At 32.0% G+C, this 23,075-nt stretch overlaps 1 protein-coding gene across 1 annotated transcript; it reads left to right on the forward strand.

The window, feature by feature from the left end:
* Positions 1–2,676: 2,676 nt before the first annotated feature.
* On the forward strand, positions 2,677–22,738 carry LOC139526387 (uncharacterized). The gene is made up of 5 exons (XM_071321528.1): positions 2,677–2,724; positions 4,805–4,944; positions 19,456–19,543; positions 21,604–21,701; positions 22,673–22,738. The coding sequence occupies exons 2-5, from the start codon at positions 4,822–4,824 to the stop codon at positions 22,736–22,738; spliced, it is 375 nt and encodes a 124-aa protein (XP_071177629.1). The 5' UTR covers positions 2,677–2,724; positions 4,805–4,821.
* Positions 22,739–23,075: the final 337 nt, after the last annotated feature.

The following is a 23,075-nucleotide window of genomic DNA, read 5'->3' on the forward strand; positions in this document are numbered from 1 at the left end:
GAGTACTCAAGTATCGCTCGGTAGAACCGAGTATCGAATATCTAAATGATATTCGACTAATCGGTCTCCTGTTAGAATGTTGTTGCTTTCTTAAGCTGAAACCAATTTTTTTTTAGAATGCCTCCCGAGACATTAGATGCTAATCAAATTCAATGAAATTAGAATAAAAATAGGATTTACTGTCATATAAATTTTGCTTATTATAATATATTATTATAAGTTCTAATCATCACCCCTTTGTTGATTATTGAATGAGTTTTTTTACAGTTCTCAAATACTGTTTTTGAGATATTTTTTTTTTAGAGATATTAATTAATTACTTGATTAGATTATTGCCAGTTTACATAATTAGTCCATGTAGTTAATAAGCTACTAATTATGGTATAAAATTACATGGACTATTATCTAGTCCGAGGTAATAATATTGAGGGTTTTACGTTCATAAGACAACGATCAACGGTACCTTAAATGGCCATGATTTTGAGTTTCAATTTTGTTAATGTTTTACCGAGCGAGTACTGGAGTATCGCTCGGTAAATCCAACGAGTACTCGATTGGTTCATCTTTACCGAGTTGACATCCCTAGTTGTAATTATTAAAAAGTGAAACATGTTTTTGTTTGTATTGTTGTGTTGAAGATATCTCTGTTTAATCCATTTGCATTATTCTATGATGAGATTTTCAAATCCACCCGATCACAAAATATAATATACATACATAATACCAAAGTTCCGAAAAAACACAATTCAATCCGGATTACAAACTGAAACCGAGGGAAACACGTCAACTATAAAAGAAAACAACAGAAAAACAGAAACACGTGCACTTAACTGCAATAAAATCGAACGCCAACATACATAGAAATGGATTGCAGATACCAACGTTAACTGCCATATTCTTTACTTGGTGCAGGAAATTAGAAAACAAAATGGTTGATTGAAACTGGTTCTGGCTAGTCAAATCTCCTACGTATATAGCCATGTTAAAATACCACGCAAATGACAACACTGCGTGACAAAAATACAGTACAAAGAAGAACACAAATGAATAATATAGTAGTACATTACAACTATTAAACCGTAGCAAAATAACAACGGACCCCTCCTATGAATTTACGAAAGCACACCAATACATAACACAATTTAAAATAAAAGCACAGACGATAGCAACAACAAAGCTATACAAACAGTCAGACAAAATAATAATAACAAAGACAAGCTTTAAAACCCTATATGCATGAATTGCAATGGCATGATCAGGCATTTGGATCCAATGTGTGTACCACATTTATTATTTGGTCGAAAGATTCTCCAATGTGAATATGATTAGTTATCTCAATCCAGATTTGTACAGCCTTTTAGCGATATAGTCTGCTGTTTCTTATTCTGAATTTTCATATCAGTAAATCATAGATAACTTCGATTATTGTTTAAATGGCCATTGTTATATTATAGTTCGTTTCTGTATGTGTTACATTTTAATGTTGTGTTTCTGCTGTGTCGTAGTTCTCTTATATTTGATGCGTTTACCTCGGTTTTGGTTTGTGGCGCGGATTTGTTTTTTGTTTTTCTCTAGCAATTTATGAATTTCGAGCAGCGGTATACTACTGTTGCCTTTATTTATGGTTTATTATAAATGTTTCTATTGCTATATTTTTTTTTTCTCTTTTTTATAACAATTTTTCAGATGTAAATTCATAACCTTCAAACACGAATTTAAGCACTTTCTTTCTCTGTTGTTTTTTTCATTTATAATTTATAATTTACAATGTAAATACATAGAATATTAAAAAAAGAAATGCCTTAATCTTAAATAAGATCTATAGAATTCGAACCCTCGACACATGTTGTATATTTTGACCAACTAGGCTTAAGTTTATAACTTTCGTTAGTCAGGTTTGGCCATTGTCGAATTCTGATTGCAACTAATAACAAAATTAGTTTCCCGACAAACTTAAAAGAAAATTTGATTGAGGATGTATTATTATTCAATACAAAAACGGGTTCTCTATTATCAGTCTGTCATACATTATCTGAATGCCGTTATCAAAACGTGCCTTTCAAATATCAACCATGCAATTTACGAAACATATTATTTTTCATAAAGAATTGATATACATTGTAGATTTGTATATATTACTTACTTCGCGTAGTACATCCTAAAATTGGTAATAATTCTTCCGATACTGTATGACCATCAATGAAAATTTACTTAATGTTTACAATAAAATGTTTAAGATGATCGTCGGATAAACCAGACTTACAAATTGATATTTGGCACTTCTCCGAGATGATAGCGACATTTAGTTGTAAGGTGTAATACTGTCGGGTCCGTGTTAGAAATATTTAAGATGATACATTTCCTTTCGCATGGTAACTTTATGAACTAGCACATCAAAATACGGTCCAGTGTAGGATCTGTCTAATACAAAGCAGGATTAATCTTGATATCACATTGATCTTTCTCCTCTTTATATACATATAATATACCACTTGACGTTAAAAACGATGAATTCACCGGATGACGTCCGTGCTTATATAAACGAAATCACATAAAAATAAGTGACTGCATGTTCATCTAACAGTTTCTTTTTATTCATACCTGCACTTCCTTTGCTAATATATCAGTTGTGCGTCGTTGATAATAATAAAAGAACACCTATATTATATTTTCAGGTGATACTGATCGCACTGGTCAGGATCAGGGAGATTGATACATCCTTTGGTAAGTATAATAGATTGTTTACACTTGACAATTAACATTGTATCTTATCCATCATAAACCTTTAAAAAAGATTATGATTAGTAGTTAATTTGTCAGGCTTCAATAATATGGCATCCCTTAATTTTAGTAGATACACATTGAAATTAAAAGAACATTCATATAGTAATGTTATTCAAAACTGCCAAAACGATAAAAAAAACCATATAGCATCTCAGTGTATATACATAACTTGTATTATGAGCTGGGTCCTTCACATATGGTCCCCGTGGGTGCTGAATAGAGCAAATATAGGACTAACATAATAGCAGTAAACTAATTTGTACGTCAGACGCGCGTTTCGTCTACACGCGACTCGTCAATTTTGGTCGAATCAAAAGAGTTTAAGAGCCAAATAAAGTACAACATAATTGCTCATATTCTATTTAACAAAAAGATAAATATATGGTTATCCTTGCAAATTGCATATTCAGATTACATTGCAATATTCGTTTATCAGTAAAAAATTAAAGTATTGATAGGAGCATATGTTTTGTGCTATTTCAGGGGCCAACTGATGGCTTATATATCTTGCTTTGTCGTTTTGCTTGATAAAAAGTTATTGACGTTGAAGTGGCGCCAATGCCTTTGTATAAACTATCAATTTTGAGTACGACTATTTATAATGTTCTTTCGATGAAATTAGGTTAATATTTTATTAAACAATAAAATACAAATACAGTCACATGTATATACTTTATCCATTCTAAGAACAAATAACTATGTTAATATATTGATGAGGAAAATATTTACTAGCTAGTTATTAAATATTAATAGTAATTAACTGGTCATTGTTGTAGTGTTTGAGAAAGCATTTACTTTCATGTCATGTTCAAATGATTAACGAACTCCTATTTACGGTTTGTCAATATGCCAGAGAGTACTAGTTTCAAGTTTATGCATTACTTAAAGTAAGAAACGCATACTCTTAGTAAATTTACACTCATGCCACATCTTCTTATATCCATATAGTGTTTTACTCAAGTTTGTGAAGATGTGAATGAGAAGATAAAAAAAAATTTGATTGAAATTCATTCAAAATTAATGATAATATGATTAAACAATTAATGACTTTTAACATTGGTAAATGGAACATTTAATGACGACCCCAAAATTTGCATGTTTAAAATCGACCGTTGTTTTCGTTCAACGTTACAATCTTGCTTGCCGATAGTGGTTAGTGTCTATCATAGCTGTGTTTCGTGTATTGCTTGTTCTCAATAGTACGGTGCCAATAATGCTACATTTAAAAAAGCGATGGACAATACCTAACGATTGACTTTTGTCTATTTTGAAGATTAACAGTGAAATTTGATTACAGCCTATCGTAAAGTTGGGGCAGATATTTGCACATTATGATCAAAGGTTAATATATAGGATATTGAAAAACCCAGTTCTTTAAATGTTCCGGACAATTTTTCAAAATAACGTCATGCTTACTTGTGCACACATGCAATGCAATCGTACTCTTCAAATGTTGTTTTGATTTAGCTTGTTACATCGAAGCTTGAATGTCAGAGATTGGTGACGTATATTTTTAAACTTTAGGTCACTAAGACAATATGTAACGAATGTATCTTACCGACTATTCGTATTTGTTGAATTTATACTAGACTTGTCTCATTTGCAATCATCCCACATCTTCTTATTTTGATAGTAAAGTGTTCAAGTGTTCAATCTTAAGAACCTACTGCCATTGGTATGCACATACAAACTAAAGTAATTATTAACAAATTACGGACGCTTGTAACCATTCATATTCCTAGAAATGTATAGGAGGTAAGATAAAGTTGCTTACATCTATGTCTGTTTGTATATGATGGATAGTTGTCTCCTTGGTGATCACATCTACATGATGTTGATTTGGTTACTGATAATTGATAACGGTAAGCAATTGTGATTAATTTACTGGATTAATTTATGTAAATTCCTGAGTTTAAAGATAATTATATTGTTTTAATTTAAATCCGTTATTGTAAAACATAATAAACGTTAAAATTCTCAGTTTGTTTAAATGCCTCCATAATTATCGTTTTGTTGTCAGTTGAGATAGCAGTAATAATGGAAGATGTGAGTGCAGATAATAATATTAACAGTGACACAGCTCTAAAGTACCTACAGCGAACAACAGCAACGTTACAAACAGATTACAATAACAAGGATCAACAATTAGCATGTTCAGTCGTAAGTATCGCAGCAGATACATTATTATAAATTCATTATAGGATATACACCAACATAAAAAATCAGAAAATTGTATTCAATAGGCAATGACTTTTTTTGTTTTGTTCAAGATACAAGATTTTATGAACTTTTCTGTGTTTCGTTTCTGTTATTTATACGCAGTTTGGGTCGAAAGCAAATGATTAAAAGATTCAATAAAAAGTAAAATCACAAAAACACTGAACTCCGGGGGAAATTCGGAAAGTCCCTAATCAAATGGCAAATTCAAATGACAAAAAATGTCCAACAAATGGACAAGAACTGTCATATTCCTGGCATGGTACAGGCATTTTCAAATGTAGAAAATGATGGATTGAACCTGGTTTTCTAGCGCTAAACCTCTCACTTGTATTACAGTCGCCTCAAACTCCATGCAAAATATAATAATATAAATGGAGCTTAAAGATACTGGTAAAAGTTCGACACTGTATGATGAATAGGGTTATAATTATATTGACTAATATAAATCCTGGGTCTCATATTGAAGTTCCAAAGATGATATAAGGACATGTCAATGGTTTTATTCATTTATTTATATATGAGTTTAATGTTTTGTTTTTGTTTTATTTTTTGTCAATCAAATATTGAAAACTAACGAAAAGAATACTAGTATGGCGTTAGTTGCTGCCATCCCGACAGCTAAAGTTTTCATTTTAATACAAGATGAGCAGGTTTAAATCCAATCAACCCTTTACAGCAGATTCCAGCGAGTATGAAGCTATAGGTAGATTCTTTGGTTAGCTTCCTTGCTAGCTCAACCATGAAATCATTATTAGACCTTATAAGGTAATGTACAACAATCATTTGGGTGGAGTTAATAGTTAAGCAGAGAACCAATCAGAACTAGTGACAGAATAAAACATTGTAAAACTAGTTTAACAAGTTTTACAAGTCAGTTTAAAAATAAGTTTTATATATATGTGTGTTTAATTTGTCGATTTTATTTCAATCAATTACTCATTGTTCATTTATAAATCCATTGATTTGTATGTACTTTACATAACTTCTTTATTTGCAAAACAAACAAAAACTATTAAATTTTGGTCATGGCAAATACATACTAGACAAAATAAATCGAATTGTAATAGTGATAATGTTTTGACATACATTATGTAACATACGCTTTATTTTAGAAAACTGATATGGGGTAATTAATGTTAATCAATCCAAAAAGGTTATTGAATCCGTATTGATAACAAAAGCGAGACTTAAGAAAGATTATAATCAGTTACAGAAAAGTCAACCGATGATAGGGACAGTCATCCGGCAGAGGCCGGAGTTAACTAAATAATTAAAATTAAAACATTGTAGTAGAAGCCCTGGATGCTTCATACTTTGTATACTAGTATGTCTCATGATATTAAGTTTCCGTCTAACATATGTGCATTATTCTTGACCTTTGCATTGTCCAATGACTACTTGCAGCCGACTGCATTAAGTATGTAGGTAAAGCTATTATATTTTGTTAGCTTGCTTTCTAGCTGAACCGTGAAGTCACTATTAGGTAAGGTAAACTACCCTCCTTTTGAAGTAGTGTAGTCATATAGACAGATAGATTAGTCATCTATCGAGCTAGTATACTCTTAAAGGAGGATAGTTTACCTAATCTAATAATAACTTCACGGTTCAGCTAGCAAGCAAGCTAACCTTTATCAACACACTCATTATAATCAGCTGTAAATAAGTGAAGACTTTTTGTATTGTAAAATTTCTGTTATTATGAGTTATATGATAATTATTTTTCGTATGTGCGTGCATTGCAAATTCCTCATGCATGTCAGACCCTTTTCACTTGACCATGCCCTCATTACATTGATCAGTGAACAAGGTTAAGGTTTCAAGGTCAAGTCCATATCTCCTATACTATATATATATATACAACTCGTCTAAACATCAACCCAAAAATGTTAGATCTGTAAATTTGCTTTCGCAATTTTTTTGTGGTTCCCGCGCCGGGATTCGAACTCATGCTACTGAGATATCGTGACACCAAATCGCCTGCACTGTAGCCGTTCCATTAGACCACACGACCACCTGGGCTTCATAAAAATGAAGCTTTCGGTGTTCGAGTGTTTATACCTTTCCACGTCAGTTTTAATTTAGCGTCGTACTACAGTACATGATATTTAAGGCATGGAGATATTATTTTTTTTATAGATCAGCTAATTTATCTATAGTAAAGGATCCTACAAATTAATGTAAGAAACAGTCACAGAAAATAATTATATTTGTTACAGCAGATTTCATTAAGTGTGTAACGAAAGGTAGAATCCTTGGTTAGCTTGCTTGTTAGCTGAACCGTGAAGTCATTATTAGGTTAAGTAAACTACCCTCCTTTAAGAGTAGACTAGTCCGACAGATAACCAATCTGTCTGTCTGTAAGACTAGACTACTCCGAAAGGAGGGAGGTATACCTTACCTAATAATGACTTCACGGTTCAGCTAACAATCAAGCTAACCAAGGATTCTACCTTTCCCTACACACTTAATGAAATCTGCTGTAAATATATATATATAAGCAATATGTTTAGTTATATAGTGTATGTCAGGCCCATAACAAGGAATTTCAAAAAAGGGGGGGAATGGATTCGCAAACTGAACTGTTGCAATTTAACAGAACGTTGACCCGCGAACCCCCTGGTTGCGGTGTATATGAACTGATTGTTAGGTATCAGCTGATATTGACCTCATTTTCATGGTGCAATTCTCAATGTTTAGTTTTTGTGTTTTGATCTGGTTTTTTTTAATACTATATGCAATAGGCCAACTATATTTGGTGTATAGAAATATCTTACGATGTTCATGTTAGTCAAACAGGTTTTTTTGGGCAAAAGTCTCATTTTCATGGTTCATTGCTCAAATTTGCTAAGTTTTTGTGTTTTGGCCATCTGTTTTTTTTAAATGTTAAGCAATATGTCAACTATATTTGTTTTATGAAATAATTGTATGTCTGTCTGGCAGGAACCGTTTTGGTTCATTGGTCAATACTAATTTTCCATGCTGGCTGAGTCTGTTTCCTTTATATCTTAAGTAATATGTCATTTATATTCGGTGGATTACAGCCGATTTCAATGAGTGTGTAGGCAAATGTAATATGTTTGGTTAGCTTGCTTGCTAGCTGAACTGTGAAGTCATTGTTAGGTTAGGTAAACTACCCTCATTTAAGAGTAGACAAGTCCGACATATAACCAATCTGTCTGTCTGTAGGACTATGCTACTTCAAAAAGAGGTTAGTATGCCTTACCTAACAATGACTTCACGGTTCCGGTAGTAAGCAAGCTAACAAAGATATTACCTTTGCCTACACACTCATTGAAATCGGCTATAATGGATTATATTAATAGTGTATTTTAGGCTTTGATTACCCGACATTGACCTCGTGTTCTTGGATCATAAATGTTGATGAGATAAAACTGTATGTTAGGACTATCAATATAAAATCAATGGTCACTATTGTAGGCGAGATATTTCAGCGTATGCACTTTTGTTTTATATAGGGTTGAAGAGTATTGTTTTGGAAGTTGTGCTCACAGTATCTCTATAGTTGATAGAAGATTATGCTCTACAGTGGCGGATCCAGCCATTTTAAAAAGTGGGGGTTTCCAACCCAGGATAAAGGGGGGAGGTCCAGCTATATGTCCCCGTTCAAATGCATTGATCCGCCCCCAAAAAGGGGTGTTCCAACCCCCAGAACCCCCCCCCCCCCCCCCTGGATCCGCCAATGCTCTATATCCAATAACTATTAATTACCTTTTGACCTGCATGGTGATTATGTTTATGTTTTTATTTAGTTATAATGTACTAGTAATTTATTTGATAATAAGAATTTAAAACTAAAAGGTTAAAAAAAAACACCAACCTTGCTTAGAGTTATGCATCAATATGTATGTTAATGACACTTTTCTGTTATTTTATTATATTGACGTCTGATGTGTTTTATTGGGTTTTTTTTTATGGTTTCTCTTTTATGAATAATCGAGAACTTCAATAAGCACGAATAAACATAGCATAGAATGGTAAGACATTTTATAAATATGCTCATGTTTCATTTAGTTACAATGCGGTTTAATACGGTAATGTTGAGTGGAATGAAATATAAGACACCATGATCCAGAGAAAAACAATTACAGCCGATTTCATTGAGTGTTAAGCCAAAGGTAATATTTTGGTTAGCTTGCTTGTTAGCTAAACCATCAATCAGGTACTACTTTCGAAGTGAGTCCAGTGACCTAGTCCAACAGACAGATAGATTGGTTATCTGTCCGACTAATCTACTCTTAATGGAGGGTAGTTTACCTAACCTAACAATAACTTCACTGTTCAGCTAAATAGCAAGCTAACCTTTGGCTACACACTCCATGGAATTGGCTGTAAAAGTTAATAATCCACAACACTCTATACAGATAATAAAAGATTGATTAACATGAACCATATCAAAGATCAGTGATGGAATTGAGTCTTTCAAAAGCTTTACTGGTGTCCCAAGTCATGTTAACTAGTACATGTTGAGGTTCCTCGTTACAAATGGAGAAAAAAATTGATGTTATTCCACTTTGAAAATTACTCACGAGTACAAACACATCTTCTAGTAATATAAAAGTAAATGCATTTTATGTTTATGAAAGATAAAAAAAAAAAACGAATTTGTTTGACATTTTTTTCATTCTTCATATAACTGCAAAAAAAAATTACATTTGATACTGTCCACTCAGATACACCCTTTTAAATCACCTATAATATTTTCTATACCAATGGCCCCATAGATGCATAACAAGGCATACGAAAATAAGAAGGTGTAGTATGATTGTCAATGGAACAACTCAACCAGAGACCAAATAACATAGAAGTTAGCAACTATAGAGAAATGTACAGCCTTCAACAATGAGCAAAACTTATACCGAATAGAAAACTATAAAAGACCCCGTAAAATAATTTAAAATATTCTGAAATTCATAAATTATTTCTCTATAATTCTGAATTCATATTTCAATACTTTGTAAGCAACACATGTAAATTCCTAATATAACAAATTTAATCAAACAACTAGTATATTTAATTTTGTGATCAAGATTTATTTCAAGCTGAATACTAGTACAGGATATAATTATCAAAAATCACTTTCATCATCATCATCATCAGCATCATAGTTTATCGGACTATGTTTGAGTGCTGCTTCAGCTAATATTTCCATCGGATTTTTTGGTGGTGATTTTGGTTCTGGTTTCACACTCGTGTCGGAAAACAGATTACTGGTAGGAAATCCTTGTATCTGCGGGTTGAATGTGGCAGACATTTGCCCGGAATTAACATTTGGAAAGAAAGGCATTTGATGATACATTGGATATAGATAGGGATACGGAAACTGAGGTTGAGGCTGAGGCTGACACATGGGGAAAGCTAATTTGGCGGCCTTCATGTTTGTAGAAATGTCATCATCTTCAATTTTCATGTTTCTTTTGAAGGAATTAACCTGGAGATTTTCTCTTTTCTTGTCAATGGAACAGAGAGCTTCTGAAAAGTCCAAACTGTCTCTTCCATTTTCAGTTGGTGCCTCGCCTTTGAAATGTGTTTTTAAGGCAAATAAGTCCCTCATCAATACAGAACCATCAATATATTTCCTAGGATTCGAAGCTCTTAATCTCTCTCTCATATTGCTGATAAAATCATGTTTTCTAGTCAGTGTGTATGTCTCTAACATTTTCTGCTCCTCTGTCATTTTTTTCATTTTCTGCTTTAGTTGTCCAACCTCTCTTTGTTTTCTTCTTTTTTCTATTGTATATTCAGGATGCTTATCAACCTGGCCACAGTTGCTAATTGACATACAGGGCAGTTTTGCGCAGGGTTGGTTGTTTTTGTTTCCATCTGCCTTATGTCCTGTTTCATGACAGTTTGTACATCTTCTTGCTTGGTCTTTGGCCTTTTCTACTAGAGTCATTGTATTAAGTTCAGCTTCTGAATGGTCCAGTTGGCGTTTAAGTGAGTAAATTGCAGCTTTGTTGGCGTCTGAAATTTTGCCCATACTTGGCTTCTCTGCAGGCTTTTGTTTGGAAGTAGCTGACAACTCACACGACTCACTTACATCTTTCAGATTCTTTAACGCATTTTGTAACTGTCTTTTTTTGCCTAACAGCAAACAAATGTTAGCCTCTTTAAACATTATTTCTATATCTTCATTCACACGAATGCATCTCAAACTCCCAATAGTATCAAATCCGTTTTGCCTAAATACTGAAGAAAACGATTGAAACTCTGGACCTATTTGTACCAAGAACTCTTCTACACTTAACCCATCCATTATCAATTTTAACATAAGAATGAAACACACAAAAAGTCATGTGACAAATGAGTTGACAAATGAGTTTAACAATAGAGAAGTCACATAGTAACTCAGGTAACAGAATATCCAAATGTGGGGCTAACAGCATGCTATTCATGTTCTACACTTACCTGCTTTGAAAGTATGGATGGCATACCTATACATTTGTCTGGGGCCATATGCAGGTTTCTTAAATCAGATTCTACTAACATTTTATAACAGACAAAATATTTCAAATTTTTAACTCATATATTATATTGATATTTATTCCCAAATCTCATGAAGAAAAAAACAACATATAGTAACATTACAAATTTACAATTGTTCCGAAATATCCTAAATAGACATAGTATTGCCGTTTAGAATAGCTAAAATTTGTCAATACTTATATCACAAACATGGAAAAATCAAAAGCAGGGAGATTTTATAAAAGAGGAAAATTATTACAAGAAGAATTACAATGTAGGATTATAGACAATTTTGGTGAAGGAAAATCTGTTGAAAAAATTTCAAAGTTAACAAATGTAGATATAAGAACTGTTAATAAAACTATTCAAAGATATATGCACACTGGAACAATTACAGATAAACCATATAGGAGACCAGCTGTTTTGGTCAATGAAAATATTCTTACAGCAATTGAGTACTATCTGTATAGACAGCCATCGCTTTATCATAAAGAAATTCAAAACAAATTAGTCAATGATGGGATATGCCAGCCTGACAATGTGCCTAGTGTTGTTTCTATATGCAGAATTATTACAAAAAAACTTTGCTTCAAAAGGAAAAAACTAACCATTAAAGCTAAAGAGGGATTAACGGATCAAGTTCAAGCTAAATTTGACTTGTTTCTACACAATATCGAAAATATTAATCCGTTTTCAATTCATTGTTTTGATGAAGCTTCTGTTGTTCTGACAACTGGTAATAGGAAATATGGACATTCTTTACCTAGTGAGAGAGCCTTTGAAATTCAACGGTATGCATCAAATGCAAATTATACCATTAATCTGATGCAAAGTCCGTTAGGAATTGACTATTTTAACATTATTGATGGTCCCTCAAACGGACTTCATTTGCTTAACTTTTTTATCAACGCATTGCAAGAAACTGATGTACACGGTAATGCGTTTCTTACTCCTGGCGATGTTGTTGTAATGGATAATTGTGGTTTCCATCATGGGCGATTTACCGAAGCTAACCTAAGAAATATTTTACAACAACATGGAATACGACTAGTTTTTCAGCCTCCTTACCATCCTGAACTTAATACTTGCGAACTCAGTTTTTCTAAAATAAAGTCCTTTTTAAGGAGATTTCCAGATTATTTACATGAGTATACCGAGTTAGCTATATGTGATGCAGTAAATGACATTTCACGTAGTGATTGTTTTGGTTATTTTCAACATTGCGGCTATATGTGATTTTCACAGCTGACTTAAAACTTGTTTCTAGAAGTAAAATAAATGTGTCATTGTTTTATGACTTATTTTATTTCTTTATATAAAACTGACGAGACATGTGGTATAAACATAGGACAACAAGCCAACATAATCTTTTATGGACCATAAAAACTAATTTTTCAGACTTTAAAGGAGGTCATATATCGGCATAATTTACAAAAAAAAATGTAGTTTGAAAATGTAATTTACTACTCCTTGACGTATTTAACCAAGATACCTAACATTTCGCAGAATAAAGTGCTTTAAGTTAACTTATGCACGTGTTATGCAGTTGTTTGTAAGTTACATTTACAAAAGAGCGTACCAGTGTGTTAGCAACTTGCCTCCAGTTTTCAGTCAAGACATCTTAAAATTCACAGAAGATTGTGAACCATTAAAAGTTGTGCTCATCAAGTAATAAGTCGTATAAAGATAATTTTCCCGTTTTCTTATTTCATAGATATCAATCATAAAACAAATATTTTGTTTATTTTCTTTGGTTACATCTTCTGACATCAGACTCGGACTTCTCTTGAATTGAATTTTAAATGTACGTTGTTATGCGTTTACTTTTCTACATTGGCTAGAGGTATAGGAGGAGGGTTGAGATCTCATCAACATGTTTAACCCCGCCGCATTTTTGCGCATGTCCCAAGTCAGGAGCCTCTGGTCTTTGTTAGTCTTGTATTATTTTAATTTTAGTTTCTTGTGTACAATTTGGAAATTAGTATGGCGTTCATTATCACTGAACTAGTATATATTTGTTTAGGGGCCAGCTGAAGGACGCCTCCGGTTGCGGGAATTTCTCGTTACATTGAAGACCTGTTGGTGACCTTCTGCTGTTGTTTTTTCTATGGTCGGGTTGTTGTCTCTTTGATACATTCCCCATTTCCATTCTCAATTTTATGGAGATCATGGTGGTATGATTGTCAATGCGAGAGCTAACTATCGGATCCACCAAATGAGGTGGATGATAGCATTTATAGACAACTGTATATATGACCTTCAACCATGAACTTTTTTTACCGTACAATCAGCTATAAAATTAAGGCCCGACCCGACCCGACATGCAAAATGTAAGCTATTCAGTACTGACTATTTTCTATTGCAGTATATTTTAAAGAACATTATGGGCCAATTTAGTATTTGATTCATTTTCATCATTTTTATGAAGGTGTCAAATGTTTTGCTTCATTCATGTCGATTCAATTAGGAAGTAGTGATGGAGAATATTTAGATAGTTCAACATTGGAAGGATTGAACTCATGTGGAACAGCTTTTCATAAAATTACAAATCATTTTAGAAACATCGAATTATGATGACCCTTTCTCTCTGTTTTTCCCTAATCCTCAATTTCTTACATCATAATTTAAATAAAAATGTAAAGTCAGTATTTTATTTTGATACTGAATGTTGAAAAAAAACTGAAAGCTAAAATTCCTAACTTGTTCTCTATTATCAAACATTACCAATAATAATATGATTTGAATTTGTTACATCAAGTTAATTAACTGTAGTTGGTTATGATTAGCAAGTTTTAACTTTAAGTTTTACACGTTTGTTTACAATACACCCTGACAGGTAAAAAAAGATTGGAAGGTGTCCAAAAGTACATATAACTTGATCATTAAATCTAAATGAAGTAGAGACATAAACATTATTTATCTGAAACTTTAAAGTAAGGTAATGTTTACGGACCAAATGGTAGTTCATAAACGCTGCCATATTTTCAATTCAAAACTGCAGATTTTGCTGGTTTGTTGTTTTTTCGTTGCATTTTTAACTGTGAATGATATTAAGTAGTATGCTAATTTTTCTTTTCTGTGTGAATATAACAGATTTTAGTTTTAAAAAATTTGTATATTGTATATATATGAAGAAACGACACCTAGAGCATTACACAGTTTCATGCATGGGGAATACTCAAAAAGACACTATAAAATAAAATAAACTGCTTATTCCCGGCGTAAATATTTTAAACAAGACATAAAACGTTACTCCGTTTTTAATTTATTGTAGTAAAAGTTTTTTAATTCAATCAAAAACTGATAGAAATGAAAATCATTTGCAAAGTTTTCTAGGTAAACCTGTTTGTATGAAACATACATATTATAATAATAAACAGGCTATTGATATAAGTGTTTTCATTGGATGATAAATTGGTGCTATGCTCCTCCCAATTTAAAGGTAATAATGATTTCATGGTTGAGCTAACAGGGAAGCTAACCAAAGAATCTACCTATAGCTTCATACTCGCTGGAATCTGCTGTAAAACAATAAATCATTTAGATATATTTGTTTCCTGAGACGTAAATAGATGATCGAATTTCAGAATCCATTTCTAACTTCATATTTCAAAATTAGAAACTGGTAAACTAGCATTCAAAGATTTTGGAGAAAACTGTAGCAGGTTATCAACAATACAGGATTGTAGAAAGTAACATCACAAAAATACTGAACTCTTAGGAAAACTCAAAACGGAAAGGCCCTTAACAAACGTCAAAATCAAAAGCCCAAACACAACAAACGAATGGATAACAACTGCCATATTTCTGACTTTTTATGGGCATTTCCATGTGTAGAACATGACGAATTGAACCTGGCTTTATAGATATCTAAACCTCTCGGTTGTATGACAGTCGTATAAAATTGCATTATATTGACAACGATGTGTGAACAAAAAAACAGACATAATATGTAAAAATGCCAAAAATAGGGGTACAACAGTCAACATCTAATTATAATCATAATCTTAATCACTATAAAACAAACAAAGAAGCACAAAAAAGGCAAAGACATAGATATATAAACAAAGCACATTAGCAAAAATGAAAGACAAGAATACAAACATCATCATAGAACACAATGACGGCATGTAAAAGTTCACGTCAAATGGATATCACCAAAAACTGACAAAACAATGAAAGTAATATTCATCAAGACAAATAAAACAATACTATAACACACTATTATGAAGATAAAGTACAGGATGTCTAGTCTGCTAAAGATTTGCCGGCTTTGATTTATAAAATAAAAGTTTATAGTACTGTAATTACATATATTATGAGACTTGATATATATATTTATACGATATACATAATTCAAATATTTTGCTTTGCGTGTAACTGATTTTTCAAATAAAAATAAATAAAGTAAATTTTTCGTAGGGTAACACTTTTCATGTTCATTAAAAAAGCAAGAACCGTAAAAATAAAAACAAAAATACTGATCTTATGAAATTCAAATCGGAAAATCCCTAATCAAATGGCAAATTAAAACATTCAAACACATCACACTAATAGAAAACTACTGTGATGACATGGTACAGTTGCACAGTTAGTTTTATTGAGAGAAAAACAATTTTTATACATCCTCGTTATTTAAAAAAGTCTTATTTTATGTTTTTATATATGACGCCCGTCAAGCAAAAACCACCCTTATCGCATTTGACGTCGTTATCGGTAGTCAACGCTAGAATGTAACGTAGAACAAACCGATATTTTTTCTAAACATAGCGTTATCCATGCGAACTGAATAGTATATTCTTATATTACATTTAAATACTTCTGTAAAATAATGCCGTATTTACGATTTGAAATTTAATTTTGTGATAAATTTCTATTCAAACTTTTCAAATGCATGTTTTGACATACGCTGTATATTCTTATTGTCTTGAGAGGAATGATTTATAAACAATATAACAAAATCCCACACATCACCATGTCTCATTAATACATAGTACCACGATGTGTGATGATACACGTATTAACCTTCTACAATATATAAACAATACCAATGTTGTGTAAAAAAAAAACCACTTAAATATTTTCTAAAAGTTTTTTTCCGCAGCTGGATTTCTTTTATACTTTTAATACGGCAAGTTATTGTATGAAGAACCTAAGAAAATAATTTAATATTTGTCGCAACATTATGCATGCAAAATGCGGAAAATCTTGCATGGTCAACCACACGAGAGAGTTTGCTTACAAGAAATTAAGTACGAAAGAGAAGAAAGTCTGTCTGAATTTTTCGTCTTTTATTTTGCCACGCTTTAAGGAACATGTGTACTAAGTTTCAAGTTGATTGGACTTCAACTTAATCAGAAACTACCTTGACCAAAAACTTTAACCTGAACTGGGACGAACGAACGGACGAACGAACGGTAAGTCGAACGAACGAACGAACGGTACGTCGAACGAACGAACGGACCTACAGACCAGAAAACATAATGCCCTCTACTATCGTAGGGGGGGCATACAAATTTGCAATGCGTTTAAAACTGTTAGTATGAAACAAATATCAGTTCATAATTATATCACTCACTTTAAAAAATTGGGGGTATACTGTTTAACCCCTGTCTGTCCGTTAGTCAATCCATCCGTCAGTCCGTCCGTTCGTCCCATGAATATATTCGTCGCATATCTCTTAGGAACTACATTACAATGATTTCTGAAATTTGGTTTCAGGGTTTATATAATTCAGTTATATCGTGCGATGCGTTTTCAGATTCATCACTCAACAACTTCCTGTTTACCGAAATATTTCGGCGGGGGTATCATCAGTAAGCAGTAACTCGATGTTTCACTTGTTTTATAACTGCTTTAGAAGTTTACTTAAATCTCCTACAAAAATCGCCAAAATCGGCTTTAGAGATCCCGGCCACTCATCTTCTAAGTGGAAAGGGGATGGATCCCACTCGGATCATACGGAACAAAAACTATAATAAACCTAAAATTCGGTTCTTTGGCCAGGATGTTGTCTTTTTGACAGATTCTGCATTTCCTTTCTCAATTCTATTCAAGACAAGTTCTATTTTATTCTGGTTTTACATTTTCTAAAAGTAATATGCAACTCTAGTACAAAAGGTTATACAACGACGAGAAGACATTTTTTAAATTGATGATTTTGACTTAATAATCAGGAGTCACTGACTGTATCACCCGTCGTGTAAATCTCTAAATTCACGGATAGATAAGGTTAACAATCCGATAATAAACTTTCAATGGTATTTTTTAACGCCATGTAAAATCAGTTTTAACTCATTTCTATTAATTAAAGTGGGTGAGTATAAAAAAAAAAAAAAAGCTATAGTGTTTGGTGCAATTTATTTTGTATTATTAAAAAAATGCCAGTTTTAATATGAATGAAATATTTGTCACTGGATAATAAGCAAACAGCAGAAACAGAAACAATTGCAATTTTGCAATGTTGCATTAATTTTCAAAAAGATGATGCTGGATATATTACAATGATCTGTAAACATGAGGTAAGGACTAATGGAGGCAGTACAAGCTGAAAAAAAAACCATATAATTAGATCACATCAAATAAACTTGTTGTCCTTCATATTTTTTTCAATCTTGAAATGTCATACTTTAGATGTTATAAAACAATCTATTTTAATTTTGCATAATATTGAAATTTTCAAGTTCACTTCGAATCAAATTTCTCTGATAAGGGATATCCAGGCGAAACTTATTATAATTATAGTAATTCATACAAATAGTTGATATTTATTACGAACACGGACAGATTGAAATTTCGCACTTGAGATATATTTTTAATGTTATTCAATAAAAGTTTTCAAATGTTATTTTTCATTTAAATCACTTATAGTTTAACGTGCATTTTAGTTTGTTTTGTGCCCTGAAATTTTGAGATGAATCGGACAACCCGTTGATAGGTTGCTGCCCCTGAATTAGTAATTTTAAGGAAATTTTACTGTTTTTGGTTATTATCTTGAATATTATTATAGATAGAGATAAACTGTAAACAGCAATAATGTTCAGCAAAGTAAGATTTAGAAATAAATCAAATGACCGAAATGGTCAGTTAACCCCTTTATAGTCAATTTTTAACCATTTTTCGTAAATCTTAGTAATCTTTTACAAAAATCTTCTCCTCTGAAACTACTGGGCCAAATTAATCCAAACTTGGCCACAATCATCTTTGGGGTATCTAGTTTAAAAAATGTGTGGCGTGACCCGGCCATTCAACCAAGATGGCCGCCATGGCTAAAAATAGAAAATAGGGGTAAAATGCAGTTTTTTGCTTATAACTCAAAAACCAAAGCATTTAGAACAAATCTGACATCGGGGTAAAATTATTTATCAGGTCAAAATCTATCTGCCCTGAAATTTTCAGATGAATCAGACAACCCGTTGTTGGGTTATTGCCCCTTAATTGGTAATTTTAAGGAAATTTTACTGTTTTGGGTTATTATCTTGAATATTATTATAGATAGAGATAAACTTTAAACAGCAATAATGTTCAGCAAAGTAAGATTTACAAATAGGTCAACATGACTGAAATGGTCAATTGACCCCCAAAGGAGTTATTGTTCTTTATAGTAAATTTTTAACAATTTTTATAAAATTTGTAAATTTTTACTAACATTTTCCACTGAAACTACTGGGCAAAGTTCATTATAGATAGAGATAACTGTAAGCAGCAAGAATGTTAAGTAAAGTAAGACGTACAAATACATCACCATCACCAAAACACAATTTTGTCATGAATCCATCTGCTTCCTTTGTTTAATATTCACATAGACCAAGGTGAGCGACACAGGCTCTTAAGAGCCTCTAGTTTTTAAAGATATGGGTTTCCATTATGTCTCATATGACATCAGCTGAAATATTGCATAACGTAAAAGCCATTGTAATTATTTATTATACATACATGTGAATATAAAAACAAATATTTTTAAATTAGGTTGAAGCAAGCCACATTCTGGAAACCCTTGTTGATGTCTTTGATACATCCGATATTTCTGACAGTACAATGGTCGATGTACAAGCTGGTAGGTTATATTAATTTTATCATACACTTAGTGTAATTTTTACAGTGTGATAAAAGTATTAAATTTATGTGAATTCCATATCTGTAATGGTGCTTAGTGGTCTGACATGAGAACTTCATAAACAGCTGCTTGTTATTATTGCACGCCTTTTCGTAACCTGATCGTGTGTAATTTCAACGTTTTTGTAAGTCTTTTGTTTTTACTGACATATATATATATATGATAAAAGGATTTGAAATTCTAACCGAGAACCACTCAAACGGATCAGTATATTAAATCGGTTTTTTCTCCATTGTTGAAGCATTTGATAATTATGATAAAACGTAATTTTTCAAATCAAGTGTATATAAGCCCTCAAGCATGTGGCTCGTGTACCGCTCAAACATATTTCATATCAGATGTTTTATGAGAGACGAAGGCTCGACTGCTGATATTGACCGAGGGCTGATTATACATCTGATATGAAAAATTACATGTATGCCCTCTGTTTCCTTATAATTGTGTTTTTCTATCCTACGTTGTTTTTATTGTATTAATATTTTGTGTGTAAAAGAAATCGTGTAATATTTGTTATACAGAAATGCGTTTACTTGATTTGATTTAGATGAACAATTAATATCAAACTAAGCAAAGAAAGTATTTAGGAATTGTAGGTTCCTATTATTCATTGATACAATAAACAACAACAACTTTTAGTTTTCAGCTTTTTTGGCTGCCTATTGTTATGGCAATTAATTTTCTCTAAACAGATAACATACATTGTCAACAATTTACAACAAGTTGACTATCAAACACCGTGTAACAGTCACTGTATAGCTGCTTTGTCAACCAAAGCAGTGCATTTATATATACATCCGCCATCTCAGTAATCCACTAAGTACAAGAAAGTTTGGTTATGCCGATTTCTAATGATTTTCTTATCATTTACATGGTTGGAATGTCTAAAATAATAATGAGAACCTGTAAAATAAATTCAGAAACAGCCAGACACATGATGAAAGGGGGGAGAGTTTTCTCGTACAAACTCCTGGATGATTTTCCAACAAAAAACAATATGGAACATCGAAACTGATTTTTTAATGGCTATTCGAATTTAAAGCAAGAAACTCATGGACATTAAGTGCGAAACCTATGGGTCTTGTGTGAATTGTAAACAACATTTGCATATTTTTACCTGAATATAATTAATGTTTACAATGTGTTAAAAATTATGCTTGCTAATTTTTTACAAGTCAGACAACAACCATGCTATGGAGAGGCATACGATAAAAGCAAGAAGCAGTAGATAAAGTTTTCATATAAGCCCGCTAAGCACCATTATCATGATGATGGAAAATATGGAATTTTCGTAAAATTAATGCTATTTTCATACTGCTAAAATGTATGTGTTCGAAGTGAATGTTAATTTGATAGTATTTGTGTTTATGCAAGATGAAATAGTAACTACAATAACAAGAATGATAAGGAATTGACAAATGACTTGTTTTCAAACAAACAAAATGTTTATTAATTCGAAATGAAAATAGAAGAGAAAAAGAAAACTGTTAAAGAGAGCTATCTGTAATCGATCTAAAACAAAATAGATCAAATTGAATACTTTTTTCTCTTTTAATTATCATTAATCTAGCCAGTAATGTTGAAAGAACAATAATACTATTAATAAATTACCGTAATGTTATAAAACTTTAACCTTTGTAGGAGGAAGATGTACTTCTTAATTTGGATATAACCTTGTATAGAACTTCTATTTCTCATGGAAATAGAGCAGAAATTCATGTAATTGGCTATTACGAGTGCATCACAAAATTTTTAGATTTTTTTAGGTTTTATATTTAGCAATGTTTAGATTGATGATATTTGGAAAAATTACGAAGTAGTATCACTTTTTGTTGGTCTAACTTTGAAAATGTGACCAATTAACAATAGAAAAAATACTAGTAAGTTAAAATATACATGGACTGCGATTTTATAATTTCCTCCAAATCGCGGTTAAAGGTATATGGTGTATAGCATATATAGTACATGAAGACTATTTTATAATTACGATTGTTTATTTATAGAAATGACGAGAGTGGCTGAACTGATATTACGAGGAATTTGTCAAACATATTGCGATAATTCAAATTGTGATACCACCTGTCCAATGACGATATTTCAGGTATTATTTGTCTTCATACTTCATTTATTTACGTAAAAAATATAACTGGGCATTGATAGAGCACTGTTCAATCTTTCATTCAAAAGTAATGCGTCACAGTTTTTATTTCACGAATAAAGTATATAGAATACCGATGAAAGCTATGTTGGTGCAACTCTTCGCGTTCTTTTAACAAATATTACGTTTTATCAAGTACTTGAACTTTTATAAGTTCGACATTAACTCATTCGGAAGCTGCCACATACATGACATATGCAAATAACATGTGTTTACCCTAATAAAAGAACTAACCATAGAAACCTGGTTATTTATTTTGTATACCAGACGTCACTTTCGTCTACAAAAGACTATTCCCTCACTCTTAAATAAAAAAAAAGTATTGTTTGAAATAAGTTACGATATTGAAAATTGCTATAGAGTCACAATTCCGAAAGATTTTACCTAATACATCTAATATAATCAATCCTCGTAGGAAATTATTAGAAAAAAAATCTATTAACGAACAAAAGTTTTTAATAAATCAAAATGGAATCGTGGTCGACCGATAACTTTATATTATTCGGTAAAAAAAAATCATATAGACGTTAAAAGGTAATGTGCAAAGATCACGATAAACATAATAAAACAAGAATGCTATTCGTGGCAATGGCTGCTTTAGATGAATAAAATTTAAACCATTCAAATGGAAACAAATGTACCTCCTCATGGCCAGAAGAACAAACTGTCAAAAGACAAACAACATTCCCTGATCCTCTAGTGACACGCCTCATGCTGCTACAAGTAAAACTCAAGTCTCAAGTCGTTTTCGGTGATGTTACAATCAGGACAAAGAAATGGGATTATGAACCCATCTTTTTCATCTATGACAGAGATATAGTCCATACTGGTCACTGAAACCATGATCGAGCTCAGTAAACTATCAATTATAATCAATGAAATGATTATCAATAGAATTCAACTTTACTAAACAGATCCGGTTTCTGTATGATTACATTAAAACAAAAGGCAGAATTGACAGACAAGAAGATAAGATCTAGAATGAATACATTTACCGAAAACTAATATCACCGATTAGATCATAGTTGTCTGAAATCCATATAACGTGTCCAAGCTTAAACTAGTTTTTGTCATTGCTTGTAGAAAATGTCTGCTGAACAGTAACATATTCAGCAATACGATATTAAAATATCATAAAAGGGTTACAATAGGATTCGTCCGTTACCAGATAAGGTATTCTGCATGACATTTATATTTATTTATTATCGGAATCCACTGAGTATAAAACATACTTCATATTACATCTATTATCAATTTATTTAACTATATATACTGCAAAGTCATTAAAAGTCGATACAAGTTTTTGTTTTCCTTGCA

Source organism: Mytilus edulis, chromosome 6, assembly GCF_963676685.1.
Source record: "Mytilus edulis chromosome 6, xbMytEdul2.2, whole genome shotgun sequence".
In the NCBI taxonomy this organism is placed as follows: domain Eukaryota; kingdom Metazoa; phylum Mollusca; class Bivalvia; order Mytilida; family Mytilidae; genus Mytilus; species Mytilus edulis.

What these genes read in the sequence shown, in the direction of transcription:
- LOC139526387 (XM_071321528.1), top strand. Translation starts at nt 4,822, where the DNA reads ATGGAAGATGTGAGTGCAGATAATAATATTAACAGTGACACAGCTCTA. An exon ending in AACAATTAGCATGTTCAGTC is followed by an intron (nt 4,945 to 19,455) that starts GTAAGTATCGCA and finishes TTTTTAAATTAG; the next exon opens with GTTGAAGCAAGCCACATTCT. An exon ending in GTCCAATGACGATATTTCAG is followed by an intron (nt 21,702 to 22,672) that starts GTATTATTTGTC and finishes TTTACTAAACAG; the next exon opens with ATCCGGTTTCTGTATGATTA.